Source organism: Pantherophis guttatus, chromosome 16 (genome assembly GCF_059756535.1).
Source record: "Pantherophis guttatus breed Tessera chromosome 16, ASM5975653v1, whole genome shotgun sequence".
NCBI lineage: Eukaryota > Metazoa > Chordata > Lepidosauria > Squamata > Colubridae > Pantherophis > Pantherophis guttatus.
Genome location: NC_142078.1, coordinates 5,278,938 through 5,305,877, shown reverse-complemented (window position 1 = coordinate 5,305,877; position 26,940 = coordinate 5,278,938). Strand labels below are relative to the sequence as shown.

The following is a 26,940-nucleotide window of genomic DNA, read 5'->3' as shown; positions in this document are numbered from 1 at the left end:
TTTATTTTTTAAAACTTTTTTTAAAAAAAACTTGCCATTTTAAAGGCCAACCGTGCAAATCCGGCTTGCAAAGCCAAACTTTCGCCTCGCCACTTTTTCCGTCTCTCCCCCCCCCCACCCCACCCCTAATCTGCAGACCGGCCACTGAAGATTTTTCAAACAGAATCCCGGGTGCAAAAAAAAAAAAAAGGACGGACGGATGTTTTAATTATTTGCTTCCCCGTTGACCGAGCTTTAAAAATCGCAGGACAAGCTTGTCCGTTATTTGCCGTGCTTGAAAAGAACGAGTGTTTTTGTGCGCGAGATGGGCACATGTGAGATTGTCCCCAGGAAGGAAGGAAGGGGATTTTGGGTTGGGCAAGGGGAAAGAAATTTTAACACGGCTGCGAAGACCTTTCAAAACTACATATAACGCCCAGGTTTCGTATAATATAAGCGCTAAAAACGGGGAGAAAATGCATGATGGATTTTGTCTTAAGATTAGGAACCATTTTCCGCCGTTGCATCTTGCCTTAACCTTGTCGGTCCGGATCTCGCCTGTTACAGGGAACACTTTCATAAGTGTCATTTTTTTTAAAAAAAACGTTAAATTTTAGAACTTGGCACGGTCCAGAGCTGTGCTTGGATCCAAACACCAGAAGATTAGCCTGTGTTTAACTGCAGGCATGAGTCGAACGTACTCTGGGTCGGGGGGAAGGGGGGGGGCTTCGTAAATCTGGTTCAGCGGCTAAGATGCTGAGCTTTGTCGTCCTTTGTGTGAGCAGGGGGTTGGACTAGATGACCTGTTGAATGTTTCCTTTCACTCTCCTGGCTGCCCTGGGGAGCAGAGAAGAGACACCGTGTGTGTGTGTGTGTGTGTGTGTGTGTGTGTGTGTGTGTCCGAAAATCTCTCTGCCTTTCGCAGGGTTAGAACCAGCAAACTCGTTGACCGAGGCTAATATTTATCTATGACTTATATTTGATCAAATCCAGAGAGCTTCCATCTTACTCTCAGAGCGATTCCAAGAAATAAGCAAAAGCGCCCCGAATGTTTTTTTTTATATATATAAAAGTTTTTTTAAAAAATTTATTAGACAAACGAACCTACAATACGTAATCGATCATTCGGTGCCTCGTCCAAGTACATCTTTCGTGTCGTCTTCCTACTCCTCCGCCATTTATCGTACCTTAATATTATCATTTTGTTTTGTTTTGTTTTGCTTTAATTTATATGCCGCCCTTCTCCAGAGACTCAGGGCGGCTTACAATGCGCTAAGCAATAGCCTTCATCGTTTTGTATATTTATACAAAGTCAGCTTATTGCCCCCACAAACTGGGTCCTCATTTTACCTACCTTTGAAAGGATGGAAGGCTGAGTCAACCTTGAGCCTGGTGGGATTTGAACTTGCAGTAATTGCAAGCAGCAGATGTTAATAACAGTGCATTAGTCCACTGTACTACCAAGGCTCCTTTGACAGTGATTTGACAGTCACTTATCTGAAATGGTATATAGGGGCTTCTGCTTCAGCAGCGGGTTGGACTAGAAGACCTCTAAGGTCCCTTCCAACTCCGATATTCTGTGATTCAGCCCTACCTAACCCTGGATCACAGGTGTCTTTTGACTGGCATCCATCATGGGCATAGGATGCCGGGATTCAAAAATCTGTAAAAAAAAAAAAAACCCGATTTAGCCAATTTTGCTCCCTTGGTTTTGGAAAGAGGGACTTACCTACCTGCTGTAGGGAGAAAGAGGGTTCTTTTTGTTTGTTTGTTTGTTTTGTTGATTATAACATTTTCTCCCACATTTCTTGCTTTTCTCTTCATGCATCTATCTATCTTCTTTCTTCTTCACTCATTTCATTACAACATTCCTGATTTTTTTTTTTTTTTTGATACCCTGATGCTCGGGGGTGTAACCGTCTCAAACGCAACGGGTCATCCTTTGGGGCAGGGGAGAGAGGAAATCAAAACTTCTACAGGAGAGGCTGAAATATCCCTCGGATATTTGGATATTCGGGTATCCGGATAGGGCCGAGAATCGAAGTTTTAGAGGCTGAGACCCAAAACGATGGGATTCACCAAGAACAGCCCCAGAAATCCGGTCTCTGAAGATGTCTGTTTGGGTTGTTGTGTTGTTTTGTGGGTTTTTTGTGTGCATTTGTGATGGGGATGGGTTAACAAGCCTTTGTGCATCATTGAAAGCCAGCTGTATTTAGTTGCGTAAAAAAAGAACATTCCGGATGCGTTTGTTTTATACCTGTCGTGGACCAGCTGAAGTATCCCAGCCTTTTAAAAAGAAAATAAATCTATTCAAAGTTTATCTAATTGCAAGGGGGAAAATTAAACAAGCAGTGCTTATTCTACTGGACAGGTAAACGGAGACGAGGAGCCGTTTCAACCATCCATCGTCGTGATTTTTATTTCCTAGGGAGAAATCGTTTTTTTCCTGCGTTGCTAACAACAGAAAGGGCCCCAAAACAGTAAAAAAAATAAACCCAATCCCTGCCTTTAATAGCGTAGGAACTTTTTAACACAGAGATTCTTGGGACAGTCATTGTGTAATCGTCGATTTTTGCCGCCTTCTCAAGAGTCCTGCTTAGTAAGACTTGGGAGGTTTCAGTGTAAAAACAAAACAAAACAAAAAAATATGTGCTTTATTCCCACCCCGGCTCTCGGCTTCCTGGAAACGTCTCTTAAATGCCACCCCATTCTTTACTGGCAGCTTTTGTCCCCAAAAAGGACTCGTGTGTGTTTTGCTTGGCAGGGACGTCTGGAGCGCGAAATGCTTCCATGGCTCTCAGTCTTTTCCTCTGGTCAGCCTGTGGGATACGTCCCCGGGACGTTTTGCTTTCATGCTTGGGTCACCCAGCTTTCGGTTTGGGTCACAAGAAAAGAAAAAAAAAAGGGTATTTAGAAATAGAATAGAATAGAATTTTTTATTGGCCAAGTGTGATTGGACGCACAAGGAATTCGTCTTGGTGCATATGCTCTCGGTGTACATAAAAGAAAAGGTATCATAAGGTACCAATAAAGGAGAATATTTGTAGCTCAGGGTCGAGATGAGGGGTCATCTGAGCTTCATGGGTTTTTTGCAAATGTTTGCAAATGTTTCATTACCAAACTAGGTAACATCATCAGTGCTCCAAGAGAGTAGGGTTTGTGGAGAGGAGGAGGAGGAGGAGGAGGAAAGGAAGGAAGGAAGGAAGGAAGGAAGGAAGGAAGGAAGGAAGGAAGAAAGGGGAAGAGGAGGAGGAGGAGGAAGGAAGGAAGAGGAGGAAGAGGAAGAAAGGAAGAGGAGGAGGAGAAGGAGGGAGGAAGAGAACTGTGGGGTCCTTGGTGCTCTCTGAGCTTGGTGGGGTTTTTTGCAAATGTTTCATTATCAAACTAGGTAACATCATCAGTGCTCCAAGAGAGTAGGGTTTGTGGAGAGGAGGAGGAGGAGGAGGAGGCAGGGAGGGAGAGAACTGTGGGGTCCTTGGTGCTCTCTGAGCTTGGTGGGTTTTTTTGCAAATGTTTCATTACCAAACTAGGTAACATCACCAGTGCTCCAAGAGAGTAGGGTTTGTAGAGGAGAGGAGGAGGAAGAGGAAGAAGAGGAGGAAGGGAGGAAGGAAGGAGAGGAGGAAGGAGGAAGAGAACTGTGGGGTCCTTGGTACTCTCTGAGCTTGGTAGGTTTTTTGCAGACGTTTCATTACCTAGCCAGGTAACATCAGCAGCGGGAGGAAGAGGACTGTGGGCTCCTTGGTGCTGTCTGAGCTTGGTGCTTTTCTTGTAGATGTTGCATTCCCCAAACTAGGTAATATCATTATTGGGTAATGAAACGACATCGCCGACACCGTCGTTAAATGAATCGGGGTTTTCCTCCCCCTCCCTCCATTGACTTTGCTCATCGGAAGGTCGCAAAAGGGAATCACGTGATTCCTCCCCCTGGGACACTTCAACTGTCATAAAAATGAGTCAGTAGCCGAGCGTCTGAATTTTGATTGCGTGAATGACCACGGGGATGCCGCAATGGCCATTAAGTGTGAAAAACAGTCTTAAGTCCCTTTTTTCAGGGCCGTTGTGACTTCAAACGGTCCCTAAACAAACTGTTGCCAAGGACTACTGTATTTTTCGGACTATAAGACGCACTTTTTTGACTCCTAAAAGGGGGTATAGTCTGTGTATCTTATAGACTAAATATTGCCGAAGCCCCGCCCGTCCACTGGCCGTTTTTTGGGCTCTGCACAGCCCATTTTCGCGCCTTTTTTGGGCCTTTTTCAGGGCTTTATTTTTGCCCATTTTCGGGGCTTTTTTTGACCTATTTTTGAGGCTTTGGGGGCCCGTTTTTGAGGCTTTTTTTGGCCTATTTTCAGGGCTTTCTTTGACCCATTTTCAAGAGTTTTTTGGCCCATTTTCGGGGCTTTTTTCAGCCCGTTTTCGAAACTTTCTGGGGGCTGTTTTTGAGGCTTTTTTCGGCCTATTTTCAGGGCTTTCTTTGACCCATTTTCAAGGGTTTTTTGGCCCATTTTCGGGGCTTTTTTTCAGCCCGTTTCCAAAACTTTTTTGGGGCTGTTCTTGAGGCTTTTTTTCGGCCCTTTTTTTGGGAAAAACAGGCTGAAAAAAGCCTTGAAAACGGGCCAAAAAAAAAAAGCCTCAAAAATGGGCCCCCCAAAAAAGGCCCCGGAAACAGCTCGAAAAAAAGACTGGAAAAGGCCCGAAAAAAGATAGGACCTAAAACTTTAGGTCCATTTTATAATCCGAAAAATACGGTACCTCTATAGCATTTTAGCTCTTGTCAAGCTGTACATTTTCCGCTTGACTATTTTTGTTTTAATGTCTCTTTTAATGTCCCACTCAAACGGGGTGCCAGAGCATTCGGGGGTGACCGTCACATGCCGCATTGGATCTTTCTTCTACTTTTCTCGACCCCCACCCCCCACCTCCTGCACCCATAAAGAGACCCCCACCCCTTCACACTGCCTTGGGGGGGGGGGTTGCAGCACCCCTGTTTCTTCCGCAGCTGCCTTTGCCCTGCCAGCAGGAGGTTTTTTTTCCACCAAGCGGCTCTTTGGTAATTTTTCTTGTGGGAAACTTGAGCCCTAAAAGGAACGGAGCGCAGCTGAAAAGGCTGGCATCACTTGGGGATTTCCTCTTATTTTTAGAACAGGGTTTATGGCCATATTTGGCCTGAAACAATGGCTTATTGTAAGTTTTATTGTTCCCAACAACGGCGCGGGCCGGGTTCCTTCCCACCTGCTCTCACTTTTGTTGGCTGGATCCAGCCGGGCACGGTGGGTGAAAGGGTAGCTGTTGGCGAGTCTTTTCTTTTTTCAGGGTGACTTAATCCCACGTCTTAAAAGAATACAAAATTTCCTGCGTGGGCTTCTTAAGGCGCAGCGGCAGGAGAAAAGGGCTGGAGATGAAATCACTCAATTTCCCAATCGGAAGGAAATCACTAAAAAGTCTGTGTAGAGATTCTCAGTCCAGAATCCAGATTCTTTAAACCAGATAGATAGATAGATAGATAGATAGATAGATAGATAGATAGATAGATAGATAGATAGATAGATATAAGGATAGAGATAGAGATAGAGATAGAGATATATTTTTTTAATTTGATTTATATGCCGCCCTTCTCCGGAGACTCAGGGCGGCTTACAATGCGTTAAGCAATAGCCTTCAACCTTTTGTATATTTATACAAAGCCAGCTTTTCTTTCTTTCCTTCTTTCTTTCTTTCTTTCTTTCTTTCTTTCTTTCTTTCTTTCTTTCTTTCCTTCCTTCCTTCCTTCCTTCCTTCCTTCCTTCCTTCCTTCCTTCCTTCCTTCCTTCTTTCTCTTTTTTTTCTTTTTTTTTAAAATTTGATTTATATGCCGCCCTTCTCCGGAGACTCAGGGCGGCTTACAATGCGTTAAGCAGTAGCCTTCATACTTTTGTATATTTTTATACAAAGTCAGCTTATTGCCCCCACAAACTGGGTCCTCATTTAACCGACCTTAGAAAGGATGGAAGGCTGAGTCAACCTTGAGCCTGGTGAGATTCGAACCTGCAGTAATTGCAGGCAGCTGTGTTAATAACAGGGTGCTTTAAACCACTGTACTACCATGGCTCTTTTTTATTAGGGATTATATACCGGAGACATATAATAAAGAACTGCAATATTTAATTGTGAATCTCTTTGACAGCAATTAGATTTTCTTGTTTTTCCTCTGAAGGCGTTTCGCTTCTCGTCCAAGAACTGAAGAAGCTTTTTGGAGCAGAAGCGAAACGTCTTCAAAGAAAAATCAGAAAGTTCCAGTTGCCTCTTGATGATTCTCTGTCCTCCAGGTCATGGTTCTCCCAAAGGTGCTGTTTTTTTCAGGAGTTTCTTGTTTTGTTTCTTTTGAAGACGTTTCCCTTCTCATCCAAGAAGCTTCTTCAGCTCTGACTGGATGGTGATGGGGCACGGAAGGATTGATATAGATGGTGTCATATCCCTCCCTCTCAACAGAGGGGGAAGGATACAACATTCTTTATCTTCAGTCTACAACAGGGGGTCTCCAACCTTGGCAACTTTATGACTTGTGGACTTCAACTCCCAGAATTCCTCAGCCAGCGTATGGAATTCTGGGAGTTGAAGTCCACAAGTCATAAAGTTGACAAGGTCGGAGACCCCCGGTCTACGACACAGTCCTTTCAGCAGTTCCAAGAGGGCTCCACACCAGTGGTGGGTTCCTCCCGGTTCGGTCCGGTTCGGCCGAGCCGGTAGCGGTGGCGATATGACGTCTTCTTCGGTTCTTTCCCCCCCCCCCCGCCGCCCTCGTTACTCTTACCTTTTATTTGGCCCCACCCCCAATCTATTGCTGCCTCCTGAGTCCCAGCTGATGACTAGAGGGAAAAAAACTGTTTAAACTCTTGCTGAGGGGCTTCAAAGGGCCGCCCTACAGCTGATCAGTGTTAAAAGCAAACAAATGAGTCGGGTGGTAAGTGCGAGGACTGGTCGTAAGTGCGAGGACCTTCCAGAAATGACTCTGACCAGCTAGGCACGCCCACCTAGTCACATGACCCCCCCAAGCCACACCCACAAAATAAGCCACGCCCACAGAACCGGTAGTAAAAAAAATTTAGAACCCACCCCTCCAACCTCCAACGACCGTCAGAAAGGATGCAAATGAGCAGCTGTCTGCAAGGAGAATAAATCCTTCCATTCCCCACCACCATCCAGTCAGAGCTGAAGAAGCTTCTTGGATGAGAAGTGAAACGTCTTCAAAAGAAAAAGAAAAAAAACGAAAACCAGAAAATCCATTTGCCTCTTGAAAAAAAACAAAAAACATCTTTGGGAAAAGGAAATCACTACATATTCCCAATCGGAAGGGACAAATACGGACTTGATGGACAACAGGTCTCGTATCTCTCCGTTTGGTCAAGGAATAAACCTCTTTGCCGGCCGCCCCAATGATTTTAAGCACCGGAAAAAAATCACCCCACACTTTCTGATTCTGATTCAACCACCCAAAAGAAGACTTTTCTGTTCTTGATGCAACTCCCGGTATTTTTCGGACTTCGGCATCTGGTCTAAAAGGGGCCCCTTTTAAAACCCATGGTTTTCTCGTTGCCTTTAGGGCCAAGCCTGAGCAAGCTGTCGCACGCAGGTTGCAAATTTAAGATGTGCTGCTTTTTCCAGAAAGATAGCCCTGGAAATTTCGGGGAAGAAGGAGACCTAATAATCCAGCAAAGAATCCAGATTGGCTTCCTTATTGCCAACCGTCCAGTTCCTGCTCAAAAACCTCTGCTTCTCCTTCCCCTCCCCAGCAGATTACATTCTGTATTGCTGGCTCCGTCCATTCTCCCAGCAAGCCTCCACTGCTGCTTTCCCTCCTTCCCTCTCTTTTTCCTGCCCTTTCTATTTTCCATCCAGGATCACCCCAAAAGAGTGTTTCTGAGATCCTTTCCCCTTTCCTTTCCTTTCCTTTCCTTTCCTTTCCTTTCCTTTCCTTTCCTTTCCTTTCCTTTCCTTTCCTTTCCTTTCCTTTCCTTTCCTTTCCTTTCCTTTCCTTCCCTTCCCTTCCCTTCCCTTCCCTCTTTCCTTTCCTTTCTTTTCCTTTCCTTTCTTTTTTCCTTTCTTTTTTCCTTCCCTTCCCTTCCCTCTTCACCCTTTCCTTTCCTTTCTTTCTTTCCTTTTTTCCTTTCCATTTCCTTCCTTTCCTTTCCTTCCCTTCCCTTCCCTTCCCTTCCCTTCCTTTCCCTCTTTCCTTTCCTTTCTTTTCCTTTCCTTTCTTTTTTCCTTTCTTTTTTCCTTCCCTTCCCTTCCCTCTTCACCCTTTCCTTTCCTTTCTTTCTTTCCTTTTTTCCTTTCCATTTCCTTCCTTCCCTTCCCCTTTTCATCCTTTCCCTTCCTTTCCTTTCTTTTCCTTTCCTTTCTTTTTTCCTTTCTTTTTTCCTTCCCTTCCCTCTTCACCCTTTCCTTTCCTTTCTTTCTTTCCTTTTTTCCTTTCCATTTCCTTTCCTTTCCTTTCCTTTCCCTTCCCTTCCTTTCCTTTCCTTTCCCTCTTTTCTTTCCCTTCCTTTCCTTTCCCTCTTTCCTTTCCTTTCCCTCTTTCCTTTCCTTTCTTTTCCTTTCCTTTCTTTTTTCCTTTCTTTTTTCCTTCCCTTCCCTTCCCTCTTCATCCTTTCCTTTCCTTCCCCTTTCTTTCTTTCCTTTTCTCCTTTCCATTTCCTTCCTTCCCTTCCCCTTTTCATCCTTTCCCTTCCTTTCCTTTCCCTTCCCTTCCTTTTCTTTCCCTCTTTCCTTTCCTTTCCCTTCCTTTCCTTTCCCCCTTTCCTTTCCTTTCCTTTCTTTTCTTTTCCTTTCCTTTCTTTTTTCCTTTCCTTTTTCCTTCCCTTCCCTCTTCATCCTTTCCTTTCCTTCCCCTTTCTTTCCTTTTTTCCTTTCCCTTTCCTTCCTTCCCTTCCCTTCCCCTTTCTTTCTTTCCTTTTTTCCTTTCCCTTTCTTTCCTTCCCTTTCCTTCCCCTTTCTTTCTTTCCTTTTCTCCTTTCCATTTCCTTCCTTCCCTTCCCCTTTTCATCCTTTCCCTTCCTTTCCTTTCCCTTCCCTTCCTTTCCTTTCCCTCTTTCCTTTCCTTTCCCTTCCTTTCCTTTCCCTCTTCCCTTCCCTTCCCTTTTCTTTCTTTCCTTTTTTTCCTTTCCCTTTCCCTTTCCCTTTCCTTCCTTTCCTTTCCTTTCCTTCTTCCCTTCCCTTCCCTTCCCTCTTCATCCTTTCCTTTCCTTTCCTTTCCCTTCCCTTTCCCTTCCCTTCCTTTCCTTCCCTTCCCTTCTTCCTTTCCTTCCCCTTTCCTTTCCTTTCTTTCCTTCCCATTTTCTTCCCTTCCTTTCCCTCCCCACCCCCCGTCCTGTCCTGCCCTGTCCTTTCCCTCTCCTCTCCTTTCCCTTTCTTCCCTTCCCTTCCCTTCCCTTCCTTTCTTCAGTCCCGGAAACCTGAGCATTCTCCCAGCCAGCTATAAAAATAGGATTCCTAGTCATACAATGGTTGAGTTGGCCTTGTTTGTACTATTGAATCCCAGCTGGCTATTTGTTTTTTGTTTTGTTTTTTTAAAAAAAGTTTCTCCTTTCCGGTCACTTTCTCTTGCCACTAAACAGTATGTTCCAATAGCAAGAACATTTGTGTGTGTGTGTGTGGGTATAGCATTGATGCCCGTTCCCAAGACCACTGCCAACCATCAAAAATACCATGTTAAGAGCCAGCGTTTCAACCTCAACCTTTCCATCCTGGTCTCCTGTCACTCAGAAGCGTTGGTCTTTGATTGGGTGGGCGGTCCGATGTCATCGTCCCACACCGGTGGGTTCGGTTCGGTTCACAGTTACGGCCTTTCTCTGCACGCCGGTGGAAGCGTCAGATGTTGATCCTGCAAACAACAAGAAGAACAAATTCCCAGTGAGGTTTGGGAAGATTGAATCACCTGATGGTGCCTCGTTCGCCTGTGTTTGGGTTGGGGGCAGGGGTGGGCTTCGAAAATGTTAGCAAGGGGTTCTCTGCCTGGTTGCTGGGTGGGCATGCATCACAGTGGCGGGAGGGACGGACGTTTTTGCCCTCCCTGGGCTCCGGAGTCTTTCTTCGAGCCTCCGGAAGGGTGAAAACGGCCTCCCCAGGCTCCGGAGGCCCTCTGGAGGCTGGAAACGGCCCCGTTTCCGGCCTTCCCGAACTTCCGGTAGGCCCATTTTTTGCCCTCCTTTGAGCCTCCGCGCACTTACCTGCATCCAAAACGGGCTGCTTAGAGACTCCTGGGAGGGGCGGGGCAGGTGAGAGGGGCCAGCCAGGAGTGGGATTTGGGGGGGTTCTCCGAACCGCACAGAATCTTAGCTAGAGGTTCTCCCGAACCCCTGCGAACCCCCAGCAGCCCCACTCCTCTGAAAAGGAGGCACCCCTTTTCAGAGAGTAGAACCTGCCTGCCTCCACTGCATTGGCGGAGGTCAAATCTGTGTCCCCATTCCACCCCACCCCAACCAGGAGCCGAGAAGCAGAGCGACGGTTCCTCGGGGGAAAAATGGTCTCCGATCGGTCCTCGGTGCCTAAGCATTTCGAGACTCGCCGATTCAGGAAGTTTGGTTCGCAACAGTGGTGGGTTCCTCCCGGTTCGGTCCGGTTCGGCTGAGCCGGTAGCAGTGACGATATGACGTCACCGAACTGGTTCTCCCCCCCCCGCCCTCCCACCCCCCGACCACATTATTCTTACCTTTTATTTGGTCCCACTCCCAATCTATTGCTGCATCCTGAGTCCCAGCTGATGACTAGAGGGAAAAAAAACTGTTTGAACTCTTGCCTGGGGCTTCAAAGGGCCGCCCTACAGCTGATCAGTGTTAAAAGCAAACAAATGAGTCGGGTCGTAAGTGCGAGGACTGGTCGTAAGTGCGAGGACCTTCCAGAAATGACTCTGACCAGCTAGCCATGCCCGCCTAGTCACATGACCTCCAAGCCACACCCACAAAATAAGCCACGCCCACAGAACCGGTAGTAAAAAAATTTAGAACCCACCCCTGGTTCGCAAGTGTGAATTTAATCCTTCGGGGGGGGGTTCTCTCCTGGCCCGCAGTTTCACTCGGCTCCTTACTGCTCACTCAGGACTCTGATGGGGGGGAGGGTGTACAACTCGGGGTGGGTTGGGGGCTTCGGAAGCCAGCAAGGCCAAAGATGGCAGTCTTCAAACGTGGCTGGTGGAAGAGAGAAAGTCCGAGAACGCCTCGTTTCCTTCCAGTCGTGCTTGACTTCCATCGTGGGTGTCATGACCAGCTCCTTCCTTCCTCGATGGCCTTTTCAAACTCGGGGGGGGCAGGGGAAATCAGCCTGCCCCATCCCCTCCCCAGCATTGCTAATCGATGTGTGATAAACCTCTGGTTAATAGCAATAGCACTTAGACTTATACACCGCTTCGCAGTGCTTTTACAGTCCTCTCTAAGCGGTTTACAGAGTCCACCTCTTGCCCCCAACAATCTGGGTCCTCATTTTACCCACCTTGGAAGGCCGGAAGGCTGAGTCAACCTTGAGCTGGTCAGGATCGAACTGCTGGCAGTGGGCAGAGTTAGCTTGCAATACTGCATTTTAATCACTGTGCCACCATAGCTCTTAGATAGATATAGATGGATGGATGGATGGATGAGAGAGAGAGAGGGAGAGGGAGAGAGAGAGAAGGAGGGAGAGAGAGAGAGAGAGAGAGAACAGACAAACAGACATAGAGACATTCTAACCACTACCACCATGATAGATAGATAGATAGATAGATAGATAGATAGATAGATAGATAGATAAATAGACAGACATAGAGACAAATAGCAATAGCCCTTAGACTTATATACCACTTCACAGTGCTTTTACAGCTCTCTCTAAGCAGTTTACAGAATCAGTCCATTGCCCCCAACAATCTGGGTCCTCATTTTACCCACCTCGGAAGGACGGAAGGCTGAGTCAACCTTGAGCCGGTCAGGATCGAACTCCTGACGGTTGGCAGAATTAGCCAGCAATAATGCATTCTAACCACCGCACCACCATGGGAAGGAAGGAGGGAGGGAGGGAGGGAGGGAGGGAGGAAGGAAGGAAGGAAGGAGGGAGGGAGGGAGGGAGGGATAGAGGAAGGAAGGAAAGAGAAATGAGAAGGAGAGAAAGAAGGAAGGGAAGTTAGCAATAGCACTTAGACTTATATACCACTTCACAGTGCTTTTACAGCCCTCTCTAAGCGGTTTACAGAGTCAACCTCTTACCCCCCAACAATCTGGCTCCTCATTTGACCCACCTCGGAAGGCCGGAAGGCTGAGTCAACCTTGAGCCGGTCAGGATCGAACTGCTGGCAGTCGGCAGAATTAGCCTGCAATCCTGCGTTCTAACCAGAGATCGGTTTCAGCAGGTTCTGACCAGTTCTGGAGAACTGGTAGCGGAAATTTTGAGTCATTCGGAGAACCCATAGTAAAAATTCTGACTGGCCCCGCCCCCATCTATTCTCTGCCTCCCAAGCCCCAGATGATCGGGAGGAAATGGGGATTTTGCAGTAACCTTCCCCTGGATTGGGGAGGGAATGGAGATTTTACAGTATCCTTCCCCTGCCACACCCACCAAGCCACACCCACAGAACCAGTAGTAAAAAAAATTTGAAACCCACCACTGATTCTAACCATTGTGCCACCACAGCAGATAGATAGATAGATAGATAGATAGATAGATAGATAGATAGATAGATAGATAGATAGATAGATAGATGGATGGATAGATAGATATGGATGATAGATGGATAGATAGATGATGGATGGATGGATGGATGGATGGATGGATGATATTTATTTATTTATTTATTTATTTATTTATTTATTTATTTATTTATTTATTTTTAAAATTTTTATACCGCCCCCTCTCCCAAAGGACTCAGGGCGGTGAACAGCCAAAATTAAAAAACATATAATATAAACGTTAAAATACATTAAAACAAAATTAAATCCATGGCTTCTCCCCATTTAAGACCCCTTACCCATAATATCTACCAATTAAAATTTTAAGCCAGATAGATAGATAGATATGATATATAGATGGATGGATGGATGGACAGACAGACAGACAGATAGATATGGATGATAGATAGATAGATAGATAGATAGATAGATAGATAGATAGATAGATAGATAAATAGATAAATAGATAGATAGGGATGATATATAGATGGATGGATAGATGGACAGACAGACAGACAGACAGATAGACGTACCAATAGCACTTAGTACTTCCCAGTGCTTTTACAGCCCTCTCTAAGCAGTTTACAGAGTCAGCCTCTTGCTCCCAACAATCTGGGTCCTCATTTGACCCACCTCGGAAGGCCGGAAGGCTGAGTCAACCGTGAGCCTGGTGAGATTCGAACTGCCAAATTGCAGTCAGCCGGCAGTCAGCAGAAGGAGCCTGCAGTACCGTACTCTAACCACTGTGCAATCGCGGCTCATTCTGGCTCCTTAAGCCATATTGCAGGGTAAAAAGGCTGTGGAAGGGGGTGGGTGGGTGGTGTATGTGGGTTTTTTTTTTCTCTTCATCTTCTTCCCTTCTTAACAGATCCCATAGAACAGGGGTCTCCAACCTTGGCAACTTTTAAGACTTGTGGACTTCAACTCCCAGAATTCCTCAGCCAGCAATCGCTGGCTGAGGAATTCTGGGAGTTGAAGTCCACAAGTCTTAAAAGTTGCCAAGGTTGGAGACCCCTGCCATAGAATAGGCTTCTCCCCCAGGCAGGAAGGAAGCCCAGGTGATTTTTTTTCCTGCCTTCAGCTCTGCTTATCCCAAACCTGGGTGTTTTTTTTTACAACCTTGGACAAGGGAGAGGATCGCAGGATCCTCGTTGGAAATAAAGTTTGCTGGATCCGCAGGCCTCCAGGCTGCTGCTTAAGGCCCCAGATTTACTGTTTCCCCTTTCTGCGTTAACAGAGGGATAGAATCAATATTGCATGAAGAGGGGGGGTCAAATGATTCTCCAAAACACCAGAAGGCAGGACAAGAAACAACGGATGGAAACTAACCAAGGAGAGAAGCAACCTGGAATTGAGGAGAAACTTCCTAACGGGGAGGACAATTAACCAGTGGAACAGCTTGCCACCGGAAGTTGTGGGTGCTTCATCACTGGAGGATTTTAAGAGTCTCCGGAGAAGGGCGACATATAAATCGAACCAATTATTAAATCAATAAATACTGTAAATAAATAAGAGGAGACTTACATGAAATGGTATAGGGCAGTGGTGGCAAATCTTTTTGGCACCGAGTGCCCAAACCGGAGTGTGTGCACGCACACTGGACCACCGGACACCCCAAAACCAGGTGGCCGGCGCACATGCGCTCGCCAGAAACCAGAAGAGCACCTGGTGATGGCACATGTGCCCACAGAGAGTTCGCCATCACGAGTATAGGGTCTCCTGCGTGACAAGGGGGCTGGACTAGAAGACCTCCAAGGTGCCTTCCAGCTCTGTTCTGATTTTGAAGTATTCATACGATTTTATAATGCCTTAGTAAGGCCACACTTGGACCATTGCATCCAGTTTTGGTCGCCACGATATTAAAAAAAACTATTGAGACTGTAGAAAGAGTGCAGAGAAGAGCAATCAGGATGATTAGGGGACTGGAGGCTAAAACATACTGGTATATAGAACGGTTGCAGGAACTGGGTATTTGTAGTCTGATGAAAAGAAGGACTAGGGGAGACATGATAGCAGTCTTCCGATATCTCAGGGGCTGCCCCAAAGAAGAGGGAGTCAAGCTATTCTCCAAAGCCCCTGTGGGTAGGACAAGAAGCAATGGGTGGAAACTCATCAAGGAGAGAAGCAACTTAGAGCTAAGGAGACATTTCCTGACAGTCAAAACAATTAATCAGTGGAACAACTGGCCACCAGAAGTTGTAAATGCTCCAACACTAAAAATTTTTAAGAAGAGGTTGGATAACCATTTGTCTGAAGGGGTGGAGGGTTTCCTGCCTAAGCAGGGGGTTGGACTAGAAGACCTCTAAGGTCCCTTCCAGCTCTATTCTGATTTCTGAAGTATTCATACGATTTTATAATGCCTTAGTAAGACCACACTTGGAGTATTGCATCCAGTTTTGGTCGCCACGATATAAAAAAGATGTGGCGACTCTAGAAAGAGTGCAGAGAAGAGCAACAAAGAGGATTAGAGGACTGGAGGCTAAAACATATATAAAGAACGGTTGCAGGAATCGGGTATGTCTAGTTTAATGAAAAAGAAGGACCAGGGGAGACATGATAGCACTCTTCCAATATCTCAGGGGCTGCCCCAAAGAAGAGGGAGTCAAGCTATCCTCCAAAGCACCTGAGGGCAGGACAAGAAGCAATGGGTGGAAATTACTCAAGGAGAGAAGCAACTTAGAACTAAGGAGGAATTTCCTGACAGTGAGAACAATTAACCAGTGGAACTACTTGCCTCCAGAAGTTGTGAATGCTCCAACACTGGACGTTTTTAAGAAGAGGTTGGATAACCAACTGTCTGAAATGGTATAGGGCGAACCTGTGTCATGCGTAGCCATATCGGGGGGCACGTGAGCTCAGCTGGGACTGGAGGTTTGCAAATGGGCTGTTTCCGGCCTCCGGGGGGGGGAGGGGGAGGCCGTTTTAACCCTCCCCAGACTCCTAGAAAGGCTCTGGAGGCTGGGCGGAGCAAAAAACAGGCCTACCATGCCATCACATGTCAGGAGCGGGGGGGGGTTCACGGACGCATGCGCAGGGGCACGGCACATAGAATTATGGATGTGGGCACGCACATGCACAACCCCCCCTCCTTGCTCCCGGAACGCAATGGCAAAAAGGTTAGCCATCACTGGTATAGGGTTTCCTGCTTCAGCAGGGGGTTGGACTAGAAGACCTCCAAGGTCCCTTCCAACTCTTGTTATTCTGTTATTCCTTCTTCCTCTCGGCTTCTGCAGGAGTCTCCCCAGGACAGCGCCATCACTCGGGACATCAACCGGACGTTCCCTGCCCACGACTACTTCAAGGACACCGGAGGAGACGGGCAGGACTCGCTGTACAAAATATGCAAGGTACCGACCGTTGCCATCCTTGGGGGGGGGGACGGGGGGACGGACGGAGGGCTTCGTTCTCCCTTGGTCGGGATTCGGGCATAGCCCAGTGGGAACGGGCCTCGGAGAGACGCACGGAAAAGCAGGAGCTGCGCCCGGTGTCTCAGTCTGGCGCCTTCCAGGGACTGCAGTACCCAGAATCCCCAGCCAGCTTTGACCCAGGGCTTCAACTGAGCTGTTGCTGGACGCTTCCTTCGGGCCATAGTGGATCCAGCTCTATTCTGATTCTGATCCCTCACCCCTCCACCACCCCCCCCCAGAGATAAAACACACAGTCCTTCATTTGCATGATAAGGTAGAAGCTGGTGGATCCGAAATGCCGGAGGCAATTAGCAGGTAGCGGTAATTAGGAGGTAGAAAGCCCGGCTGGCTTCTCTTTTGATAGCTTCCCCTCGTCCGGCCAGCTCTTTGAATTTGGCCTTTTCCAAAGCTGCCACTTCTGCCTTCCCCTGGCGGGCAGGGGAGGCTCATCTTCCTGGCCCCCTCCAAAGCACCTTGTCGAAAAAGGGCCATGAGCGGAGATGAGCCCTGCCCGGCGTATGCCAATCAAAGGTTTTTCTTGGTCTTTGAAGAAAGTGGCAGAGCTTTGGTTCCCCAAGGGGCATTGATGGGCGAGAGGCTTAAAAGGCGCTCGTGGGCAGGGCTGATGCCCACCTTCCTTCCTTGGCAAAAGGCTAAAATTCTGACTTGTAAGAGCTTGGCTCCCGAGACCCCTTTCTCTTCCTCGACCACCGAGTTCAGTCTTAGTGGACTACCAGTTACCCTGTTTTTTTTCTTTCTTTCTTTCTATCTTTCTTTCTTTCTTTCTTTCTTTCTTTCTTCCTTCCTTCCTTCCTTCCTTCCTTCCTTCCTTCCTTCCTTCCTTCTTCCTTCCTTCCTTCCTTCCTCCTACCTACTTTTCTCCTTCTTTCCTCCTACCTACCTTTCTCCTCCTTCCCTCCCTCCGTTCCTTCCTTTCTCCTTCCTTCCTACCCTGTTTTCCCCAAACTAAGACATCCCCTGATAATAAGCCCAATCGGGCTTTTGAGCGCATGGCAATAAGGCCAAGCGCTTATTTCAGGGTTCAAAAAAATACAAGACAGGGTCTTATTTTCGGGAAAATATCTATCTATCTATCTATCTATCTATCTATCTATCTATCTATCTATCTACCTACCTACCTACCTACCTACCTACCTACCTACCTACCTACCTACCCTGTTTCCCCCAAACTAAGACCTCCCCTGATAATAATCCCAATTGGCCTTTTGAGCGCATGGCAATAAGGCCAAGCGCTTATTTCAGGGTTCAAAAAAATATAAGGCAGGGTCTTATTTTCGGGGAAACACGGTAAATATGAACCCGCAGTGTGCAGCGGCAACCAAAAAAAGCCAATGCAATCCTAAATTGCATGAACAGAGGGAAACAATCAAGATCAAGGGAGGTACTAATACCACTCTATAAAGCCTTAAAGGCCACACCTAGAATCCTGCATCCAGTTTCGGTCACCACATTATAAAAAAAGAGGTTGAGACTCTGGAAAGAGTGCAGAGAAGAGCAACCAAGAGGATTAGGGGACTGGAGGCTCAAACATACGATGAACGGTTGCAGGAACTGGGCATGGCTGGTCTAGAGAAGAGAAGGACCAGGGGAGACAGGATAGCATCTTCCAATATTTGAGGGGCTGCCACAGAGAGGAGGAAGGGGGTCAAGCTATTCTCCAAAGCACCTGAAGGCCAGACAAGGAATAATGGATGGAAACACAACAAGGAGAGATTCAACCAAAAATAAGGAGAATTTATCTGACCGTGAGAACAATCAACCCATGGAACAGAAGTTGCCTTCAGAAGTTGTGGGAGCTTCATCCCTGGAAGCCTTCAAGAAGAGACTGGACTGCCATCTGTCAGAAATGGTGCTTGGGCAGGGGTGGGTGGGGGGGGTGGACTAGATGACCTACAAGGTCCCTTCCAACTCTGTTGATCTGTAAAATCCGACGTTGCCTGACCCAATGTTCTCGCCATTCCTTCCCCAGGCTTACTCTGTCTACGACGAAGAGATCGGCTACTGCCAAGGGCAGTCTTTCCTGGCAGCGGTGCTACTCCTACACGTAAGTCTCGCTGGAGCGCTTTTTAAAAGGAGCCGCTTCAAGAAAAGGGGAGGGGGCTTGCCTTCCAAGGACCTCCCCCCCCAGGACCGCTGGGGTGAGAAGCCCCCTTCAATCCTGAACAGGGAAACCAGCGGGCAGGAGATTGTTGGCATCTCTGCCAGTTTGCCCAGAATTGCAGCCCAAATCTTTAAAACGAGAAGGGTTTTTTTTAAAAAAAAAAAAAAATGAGAAAAAACCAATCCATGCCCCCCTCCACCTCCCCAAATCCAGGAAAAATCAGACCATCCCAGTTGGCTCAAAGGCCAGTATAGATAATCCTCAACGTACGACCACAATGGAGCTCGAAATTGTCGTTGGCTAAGGGAGAGACGTAGGTTGAGGGCGTTTGGATGGCTTTTTCCTGCCACGGTTGTTAAGCGAATCCCTGCGGTTATTCAATCCGTCACCTGGTTGTTAAGTGAATCAGGCTTCCCCTGCTGACTTCGCTTATTAGAAGGTCCCCCCCGAGACGCTGCGATGGTCATAAATGTGAGTCGATTGTCAAGAGCCTTGGTAGTACAGTGGTCTAAAGCACCCTGTTATTAACACAGCTGCCTGCAATTACTGCAGGTTCGAATCTCGCCAAGGCTCAAGGTCGACTCAGCCTTCCATCCTTTCTAAGGTAGGTAAATTGAGGACCCAGTTTGTGGGGGCAATAAGCTGACTTTGTATAAATATACAAAAGGATGAAGGCTATTGCTTAGCGCACTGTAAGCCGCCCTGACTCTCCGGAGAAGGGCGGCATATAAATCAAATTTTTAAAAAAAAGAAAAAAAAGAGAAGGAAGGAAGGAAGGAAGGAAGGAAAGGAAGGAAGGAAGGAAGGAAGGAAAGAAAAAGAAAGAAAGAAAGAAAGAAAGAAAGAAAGAAAGAAAGAAAGAAAGAAAGAAAGAAAGAAAGAAAGAAAGAAGAGCTGACTTTGTATAAATATACAAAAAAGTATGAAGGCTATTGCTTAACGCACTGTAAGCCGCCTGAGTCTCCGGAGAAGGGCGGCATATAAATCAAATTTTAAAAAAAAAGAAAAAAAAGAGAAGGAAGGAAGGAAGGAAGGAAGGAAGGAAGGAAGGAAGGAAGGAAGGAAGGAAAGGAAGGAAGGAAGGAAGGAAGGAAGGAAAGAAAGAAAGAAAGAAAGAAAGAAAGAAAGAAAGAAAGAAAGAAAGAAGAGCTGACTTTGTATAAATATACAAAAAAGTATGAAGGCTATTGCTTAACGCACTGTAAGCCGCCTGAGTCTCCGGAGAAGGGCGGCATATAAATCAAATTTTAAAAAAAAAGAAAAAAAAGAGAAGGAAGGAAGGAAGGAAGGAAGGAAGGAAGGAAGGAAGGAAGGAAAGGAAGGAAGGAAGGAAGGAAGGAAGGAAAGAAAAAAAGAAAGAAAAAGAAAGAAAGAAAGAAAGAAAGAAAGAAAGAAAGAAAGAAAGAAAGAAAGAAAGAAAGAAAGAAGAGCTGACTTTGTATAAATATACAAAAGTATGAAGGCTATTGCTTAACGCACTGTAAGCCGCCTGAGTCTCCGGAGAAGGGCGGCATATAAATCAAATTTAAACAAAAAACAAAAAAAGCGTCCACTGAATATAAAAGGATGTGGAGATGGCCACGGGAATGCTGTAACGGTCGTTAAGTGTGAAAAAGGATCACGAGTCACTTTTTTTTTTTCCAGTTGCCGTTGTAACTTAGAACGGTCGCTAAACGGAACTACCTGCAGAGCCTTCCCGCTTGGGGCGTCCCTCCTGCCTGCCTCTCACAGGTCGCCCCTCCTGTGCGTACCTGGGCATCCCCTTTGCCAAAGAGGCCAGGTTCCCCCCCCTCGGGCGGGGGGGGAATTGAATCCTTTGCAAGGCGCTAGTCCACAATTTCTCTTCTAGCCACCCCCGTTGAGAGCCTCGATCGCTGGAAAGGAGATCCGGTCCCCCTCCCTATCTGTTTTGCATGGTCATTCCATGGGATTCCTGAAATATTTTTTTCCCCCCCTCTTCCGGCCTTTGCAAGTTATTTTTAAACCCTTTCGCAAAGTTGGGTGGATTTCCCCCCCCCACCCCCCCTCTCAGAACGTCCTCCTGTCAGATATCAAGTGAGGCTTCCCAGGGCTTCCGGCTCATTCCTCACCCAGAAAGGGATGACCTTCCTTTTCTTTCTCTCTTTCTTTCTTTCTTTCTTTCTTTCTTTCTTTCTTTCTTTCTTTCTTTCTTTCTTTCTTTCTTTCTTTCCTTCCTTCCTTCCTTCCTTCCTTCCTTCCTTCCTTTTCTTTCTTTCTCTTTCTTTCTTTCCTTTCTTTCTTTCTTTGTTTCTCACTCTCTCTCTCTCTCCCTCTTTCTTTCCTTTTTTTCTCTCCCTCCCTCCTTCTTTCTTTCTCTCTCTTTCTTTCCTTCCTTCTTTCTTTCTTTCTTTCTCTCTCTTTCTTCTTTTTCTTTCTTTTCTTTCTCTCTCTCCCTTTCTTTCCTTTCTTTCTCTCCCTCCCTCTTTCTTTTTTCTTTTTCTTTCTCTTTCTTTCTCTCTTTCTCTTTCTCTTCCCCTCTTTCTTTCTTTCTTTTTTCCCTCTTTCTTTCTCTCTCTCCCCTCCTTTTTTGTCTCTCTCTCTCTGCCTCACTTCCTCTTTCTTTCTTTTTCTCCCTCTTTCTGTCCTCCCTTTCTTTCTTCCTTCCTTTCTTTCTTTTTCTCCCTCCCTCCCTCCCTCCTCTTTCTTTCTTTTTTCTTTCTTTCTCTCTTTTCTTCTTTTTCTTTCTTTTCTTTCTTTCTCTCTTTCTCCCTCTTTCTTTCCTTTTTTTCTCTCTCTCTTTCTCTCCCCCTCTTTCTTTCCCTCTTTCTTTCTTTGTCTTTCTTTCCCTCCCTCCCTTTCTTTCTTTCTCTCCCTATCTCTCCCTTTCCTCCTCTTTCTTTCTCGCTCTCTTTCTTTCTCTCTCTCCCTCTCCCTCCCTCTCCTCCTCTTTCTTTCTTTCTCTCTTTCTTTCTCTCTCCCTCCCTTTCTTTCTCTCTCTCTCTGCCTCCCTCCCTCCCTCTTTCTTTCTCTCCCTCTCTCTCCCTCTCCTCCTCTTTCTCTTTCTCTCTCTTTCTTTCTCTCTCTCCCTCTCCCTCCCTCTCCTCCTCTTTCTTTCTTTCTCTCTTTCTTTCTCTCTTCCTCCCTCCCTTTCTTTATCTCTCTCTGCCTTCCTCCCTCCCTCCCTCTTTCTTTCTCTCCCTCTCTCTCCCTCCCTCCTTCTCTTTCTTCCTTCCTTCCTTCCTTTTTCTCTTTCTCTCTCTCCCTCCCTCCCTCCCTCATCCTTCATCTCTTTTGAAGGATGGCTAAATAGAAAGAGACCCTGTGAAAAAGCAGACTTCCTGCTGGATTGACAGGAGCACATTCCTCCTCTACCCCCACCCACCCCCGGTTTCTCTAACAGATACAAAAAAGGACATGTCAAATTATTCAAACATATCTAAAATTTGAGGGACAGGAGAGGCTTTGCACCAATCAACTCACAAAGCCAGTTTGAAGCAGAGAAGAGATTTAGGGGCCTTGGAACCACGTTTAAGGCAGTTCTCATTGCGTTGCAATGCCGGTTTGTCTCCAGACCATGGTTGAGTTTCTCTAGAGCAGCCCAGGAGCCTTCATTGAAGGCTTCCTCGGATTGTGGATAGAAACCGATCCCAAAATACAGGTACTTCTCGACTTGCAACAGTCCATTTAATGACCGTTCAAAGTTACGACGGCACTGGAAAAAAGTTCACACTTACGACCGTTTTTCACACTTACGACCATTGCAGCATCCCCAGGGTCTCATGATTGACAGCCGACTCACATTTATGACGGTTGTAATGTCATAAGTTCACACTTACGACCGTTTTTCACACTTACGACCATTGCAGCATCCCCACGGTCTCATGATTGACAGCCGACTCACATTTATGACGGTTGTAATGTCATAGGATCCTCTTTTACGACCTTCTAACGAGCAGACTCAACGGGGGTGGGAAATCAGATTCACTTAACAACCACGTTCCTAATTTAACAACTGCGGCAAAAATAAAAGGTCGTAAAATGAGGCAAAACTCACTTAAATGTCTCACTTAACAACATAAATTTCAGGCTCAATTGTGGCCGTATGTTGAGGACTTTACCTGTTGACCTCTTCAACCTTCTTTCCCCCACAACCATCGGGCAACCCTTTGGCTCGAGTGAGCTGCCGAAAGAGCCTCCAACTTTTCAAACCTTTATTAAAGTTAATGAAACTCTCCCCTGATTTACACAGTTTCTAAAGAGCCTTCTTTAGAAACTGAAGAGCCTCTTGATACGGGTGAAGGAGGAGAGTGCAAAAGCTGGCTTGGTACTCAACATTAAGAAAATGAAGACCATGGCATCCGGCCCCTCTCAATTCCTAGCAAAATAGAAGGGGAAGAAATGGAGGTAGTGACAGATTTTATCTTCCTGGGCTCCAAGATCACTGCAGATGGGGACTGCAGCCAAGAAATTAAAAGACGCTTGCTCCTGGGGGAGGAAAGCCATGGCAAAGTTAGACAGCATACTAAAAAGCAGAGACATCACACTGCCAGCAAAAGGGCGTATAGTCCAGGCGATGGTTTTCCCAGCTGCAATATCTGGCTGTGAAAGTTGGACCATAAGGAAGGCTGAGCGCCAAAGAATGGAGGCCCTTGAACTCTGGTGCTGGAGAAGACTCCTGCGAGTCCCTTAGACCAGTGGTCCCCAACCCCCGGTCCGCGGACCGGTGCCGGGCCGTGGAGTACCTGGCACCGGGCCGGGCAGCGGCCGGGGGACATGAACGCTGCAGCGCAAAGGCTCCTGGGCCGTGCGCAATGGGCCGTGCGCAAAAGCTCCTGGGCCGTGCCCCCACCCCTGCGCGCGCTCAACGGGCCGCGGCGATAAAAAGGTTGGTGACCACTGCCTTAGACTGCAAGGTGATCCAACCGGTCAGTCCTAGAGGAGATCAACCCCGACTGCTCTTTAGCAGTGGAATAGGATTATCTTGAAACTCCCCCCCCCCCAAAAGTGGTGTTATTAGCCATCAAACCTCCAAAATACATTTTCCCCCAAAAGATTTCCACAATTTTGGCCACTGCTGTAAGGATTCCCTCCCGATGGATCTGGCTGTCCATCTGCTTGGCTCGTTTCAACGCTAGGCGTTGTTTTTCCTTCAGTGTTTAGATTCAGGATCTGTTTGTTTAAAAAAAAAACGCCTGACAGGAGGTTTGATTCTCTCATTTTTTTGACAGATGCCCGAAGAACAGGCCTTCAGTGTTCTGGTCAAAATCATGTTCGACTACGGACTCAGGGAGCTTTTCAAACAGAATTTTGAGGACCTGCACTGCAAGTTTTATCAGCTGGAACGTCTCATGCAGGTAAGGATGTCCCTTAGCACACCTTTCTCCTCCTGTCCTGGCTATTTTTTTTTTTTTACAGAGGCGCGATTGAGAGGATTTTAACAAATTGCATCCCTGTCTGGTTTGGTGGCAGCAACGCCTCAGAGAGAAAGTCCCTACAGAGAGTGGTGAGGACAGTGGAGAAGATTATAGGAAGCTCACTTCCCGTTATTCAGGATGCTGCTTATAAACACTATGTGGTTAGTGCTCAAAGCATTGTTAGAGACCCCACACACCCACTTTACGGACTGTTTCTGTCGCTCCCCTCTGGGAGGAGGTTTCGAAGTATTTCTAGCAGGACTAACAGATTCTGTAACAGCTTTGTTCCCTAAGGCCATCCACCTGGTAAACACACAGGATTCGTTTTCCTCTTGCCATAAACATGTATATTTCCGAACTAGATTGCATTGTTTCTCTACTTCATATAATATATGTGGGTATATGCATAATTTTGCATTTATTTATTTTGTCATGTTTACACAGTATATATTGGAGGCGGTGATCCTTGGAGAGCTGTGTGCAACGAAATTTTGTTTTAATGGATGCCAATTAGTGTACACTCAAAGTGACAATGAAGTTATGATTCTATTTCTATTTTTTTTTTTTTTAATTTGATTTATATGCCGCCCTTCTCCGAAGACTCAGGGCGGCTTACAATGTGCTCAGCAATAGCCTTCATCCTTTTGTATATTTTATACAAAGTCAGCTTATTGCCCCCACAAACCGGGTCCTCATTTCACCTACCTTAGAAAGGATGGAAGGCTGAGTCAACCTTGAGCCTTGGCGAGATTCGAACTAGCAGTAATTGCAGGCAGCTGGTCTTAAGCAGCTTAATAACAGGGTGCCTTAAACCCTAGTACTACCAAGGCTCTATTCCATTCCATTCCATTCATTATGTTTATATACAGTCCTATTCTATTCTATTCTATTCTATTCTATTCTATTCTATTCTATTCTATTCTATTCCATTCCATTCCATTCCATTCCATTCCATTCCATTCCATTCATGTTTATATACAATCTGTTCTATCCTATCCTATCCCATCCCATCCCTTTCTTTTCTCTTCTTTCTTTCTTTCCTTCCCTCCCTCCTTTTCTTTTTTTCTCTCTCCTTCCTTCTCTCCCTTTCTTCTCCACTCCTTCTCTTTCTCTTCTCTTTATTTCCTTCCTTCCCTCCCTTTCTCTTCTCTTTTCTTTTTTCCTTCTCTCTTCTCTTCTCTTCTCTTCTCTTCTCTTCTCTTCTCTTCTCTTCCCTTCCCTTCCCTTCCCTTCCCTTCCCTTCCCTTCCCTTCATTTCTCTTCTCTTCCCTTCTCTTCTCTTCTTTCCTTCCCTCCCTCCCTTTCTTCTTTTCTCTCTCCTTCCTTCTCTCCCTTTCTTCTCCACTCCTTCTCTCTCTCTTCTCTTTATTTCCTTCCTTCCTTCCCTCCCTTTCTTCTTCTCTTCTCTCTTCTTCTTTCCTTCTCCACGCCATTCCTTCTCTTCTCTTCTCTTCTCTTCTCTTCTCTTCTCTTGTCTAAATCTCCCCTCCAAAAGGCTGCTCAGTTTTACTCGGGAGAAGGATGCCAAAAAAAAGACAGGCGCCCTCAAAGATCTTCTTGTAGGTGGGTGCTTCCTGCCGTGTTTCCTGGGCAGCTTCGCCTCGCCTTTCCTTTAACTGCGATCCCTGGGAGTCTCTCAAGAGAATTGTCCTTCCTTCCTTTCTAAATATATATATATACCGTATTTTTCAGAGTGTAAGACACACTTCCCCCACCCACCTCTTAAAAGTGGGTGAAAATTTCGGTGTGTCCTATAGACCAAATACGGGCTTGTTTTTGGCCTCTGGAACCCTCCGTGTGTCATGTTTTCGGCCTCCCCGGGCCCCAGAAGCACTCTGCAGGCCAAAAACGGGTGCGTTTTGGGCGAAAATGGGACATGTGGAGCACTGCAGAGTGCGTCTGGGGTCCAAGGCTGCCGAAAACGTAACCCACGGAGGCTAAAAACTATTTTTTTCTTCTTCTTGTTTTCCTCCTGTAAATCTAGGTGTGTCTTATAGTCTGAAAAAATACGGTATTTTTAATTCTTCTGCTAGGAAACCGTGTGGGCAAAGCTGCGCAAGTCCACAATAGAGAGGTGGTGAAGACAAACCTTCAAAAAAAATAAAATAAAAAATTATAACCCGCTTAAGGCTTTGAGGGGGAAGAAAGCATCTTCGCCAAACCCCTAACCTTTGCCAAAGATATTGCAAAAATAAAAAGGGATAATTTTTAGGCATCTTCTGTAAGGAACAAAACATGTAAACCATGTTTGTAAATCAAGGATCCAGTTTGGATTTACCACTGAAACATTTTTGTAAAACAACAATCGGGGGGGGGGGGGTGTTGGTTTTTTTTGGTGTTGGTGTTGGGATAATGACGTTCCAGGTAGTCCTCGACTTAACAACAGTTCGTTTAGTGACCGTCCAAAGTTACGACGACACTGAAAATTGTGACTTTTATGACCGCTTTTCGCTCTTAACGACCGTTGCAGCGCCCCCATGCTGATGTGACCCCAAATTTGGCACCTGCCTTCTATTTATGATGGTCGTGGTGTCCCCGGTCTCACGCGATTCCCCTTTTTAGCAACCTTCCGACGAGCACCCGCCACGATTCACTGAACAACTTGTGGCAAGGAAGGTCGTAAAACAGGGCAAACCCGCTTAAATGTTAGCACCGGGGTCGGCAACGACTCAAAGGGCCGTTTGGACCCGTTTCCCACAGAAAAGAAAACACCGGGAGTCACAAAACGCTTTCGACCTCTAAAATGAAGACAACACTGCGTAGATCTTTTTTTTTTTTACTTTTATGCTCCGTATAAAAAAAAACAATAGCATGTTGCATTTATGAAATCAATGACCTGCTACAGAGAAAACACATTTTTATTTCTCCATGCAACAAAAACATTTTGAGCTCTGAGAAAAAAAAAAGTGGGTCGAAAAGCTCAATAAATCATGTGTCGCACATTGGCGGTTGTGACGCGTATTTTGACGGAGCCGCAGCAGAGGGATGAAAGAGCCACAGGTGGCTCCAGAGCCCCCGTGTTGCCGACTCCTGTGTTAGCAACAGAAATGTTGGGCTCCATTGCGGTCATAAGTCGAGGTCTTCCCGTATTTCAGTATCGGGTCGGTTTCACAGTGTCTTCCCTCTTTCTGTTTCAGGAGAACATCCCCGATCTCTACAGCCACTTCCTAGATATCAATTTAGAAGCTCACATGTATGCCTCCCAGTGGTTCCTCACCCTTTTTACTGCAAAATTCCCCCTCTACATGGTCTTCCACATCATCGACCTGCTGCTGTGCGAGGTACGTGTGCCCACCCACCCAAACTCCGCCGAAGCTGGCCCCGGCTCCGAAACCTCCCCCTCCCTCCCGGGTGCCTGGGAAAGGTTTCGTGCTTGTGACCAGATGCGG

General features: G+C 46.4%; 1 protein-coding gene across 2 annotated transcripts in view; it reads left to right on the top strand.

The window, feature by feature from the left end:
• RABGAP1 (RAB GTPase activating protein 1) overlaps positions 1-26,940 on the top strand; it is a 101,322-nt gene that overhangs the window by 55,343 nt on the left and 19,039 nt on the right. For both annotated transcript variants that reach the window (XR_015730094.1, XM_087879489.1), the window contains exons 14-17: positions 15,881-15,994; positions 18,045-18,119; positions 23,366-23,491; positions 26,689-26,832. Coding sequence is in view for 1 of the 2 variants with exons in the window: in XM_087879489.1 (XP_087735615.1) it covers positions 15,881-15,994; positions 18,045-18,119; positions 23,366-23,491; positions 26,689-26,832 (459 nt within the window). In the remaining variant the exon portion in view is untranslated. The remainder of the gene's footprint in view (positions 1-15,880; positions 15,995-18,044; positions 18,120-23,365; positions 23,492-26,688; positions 26,833-26,940) is intronic.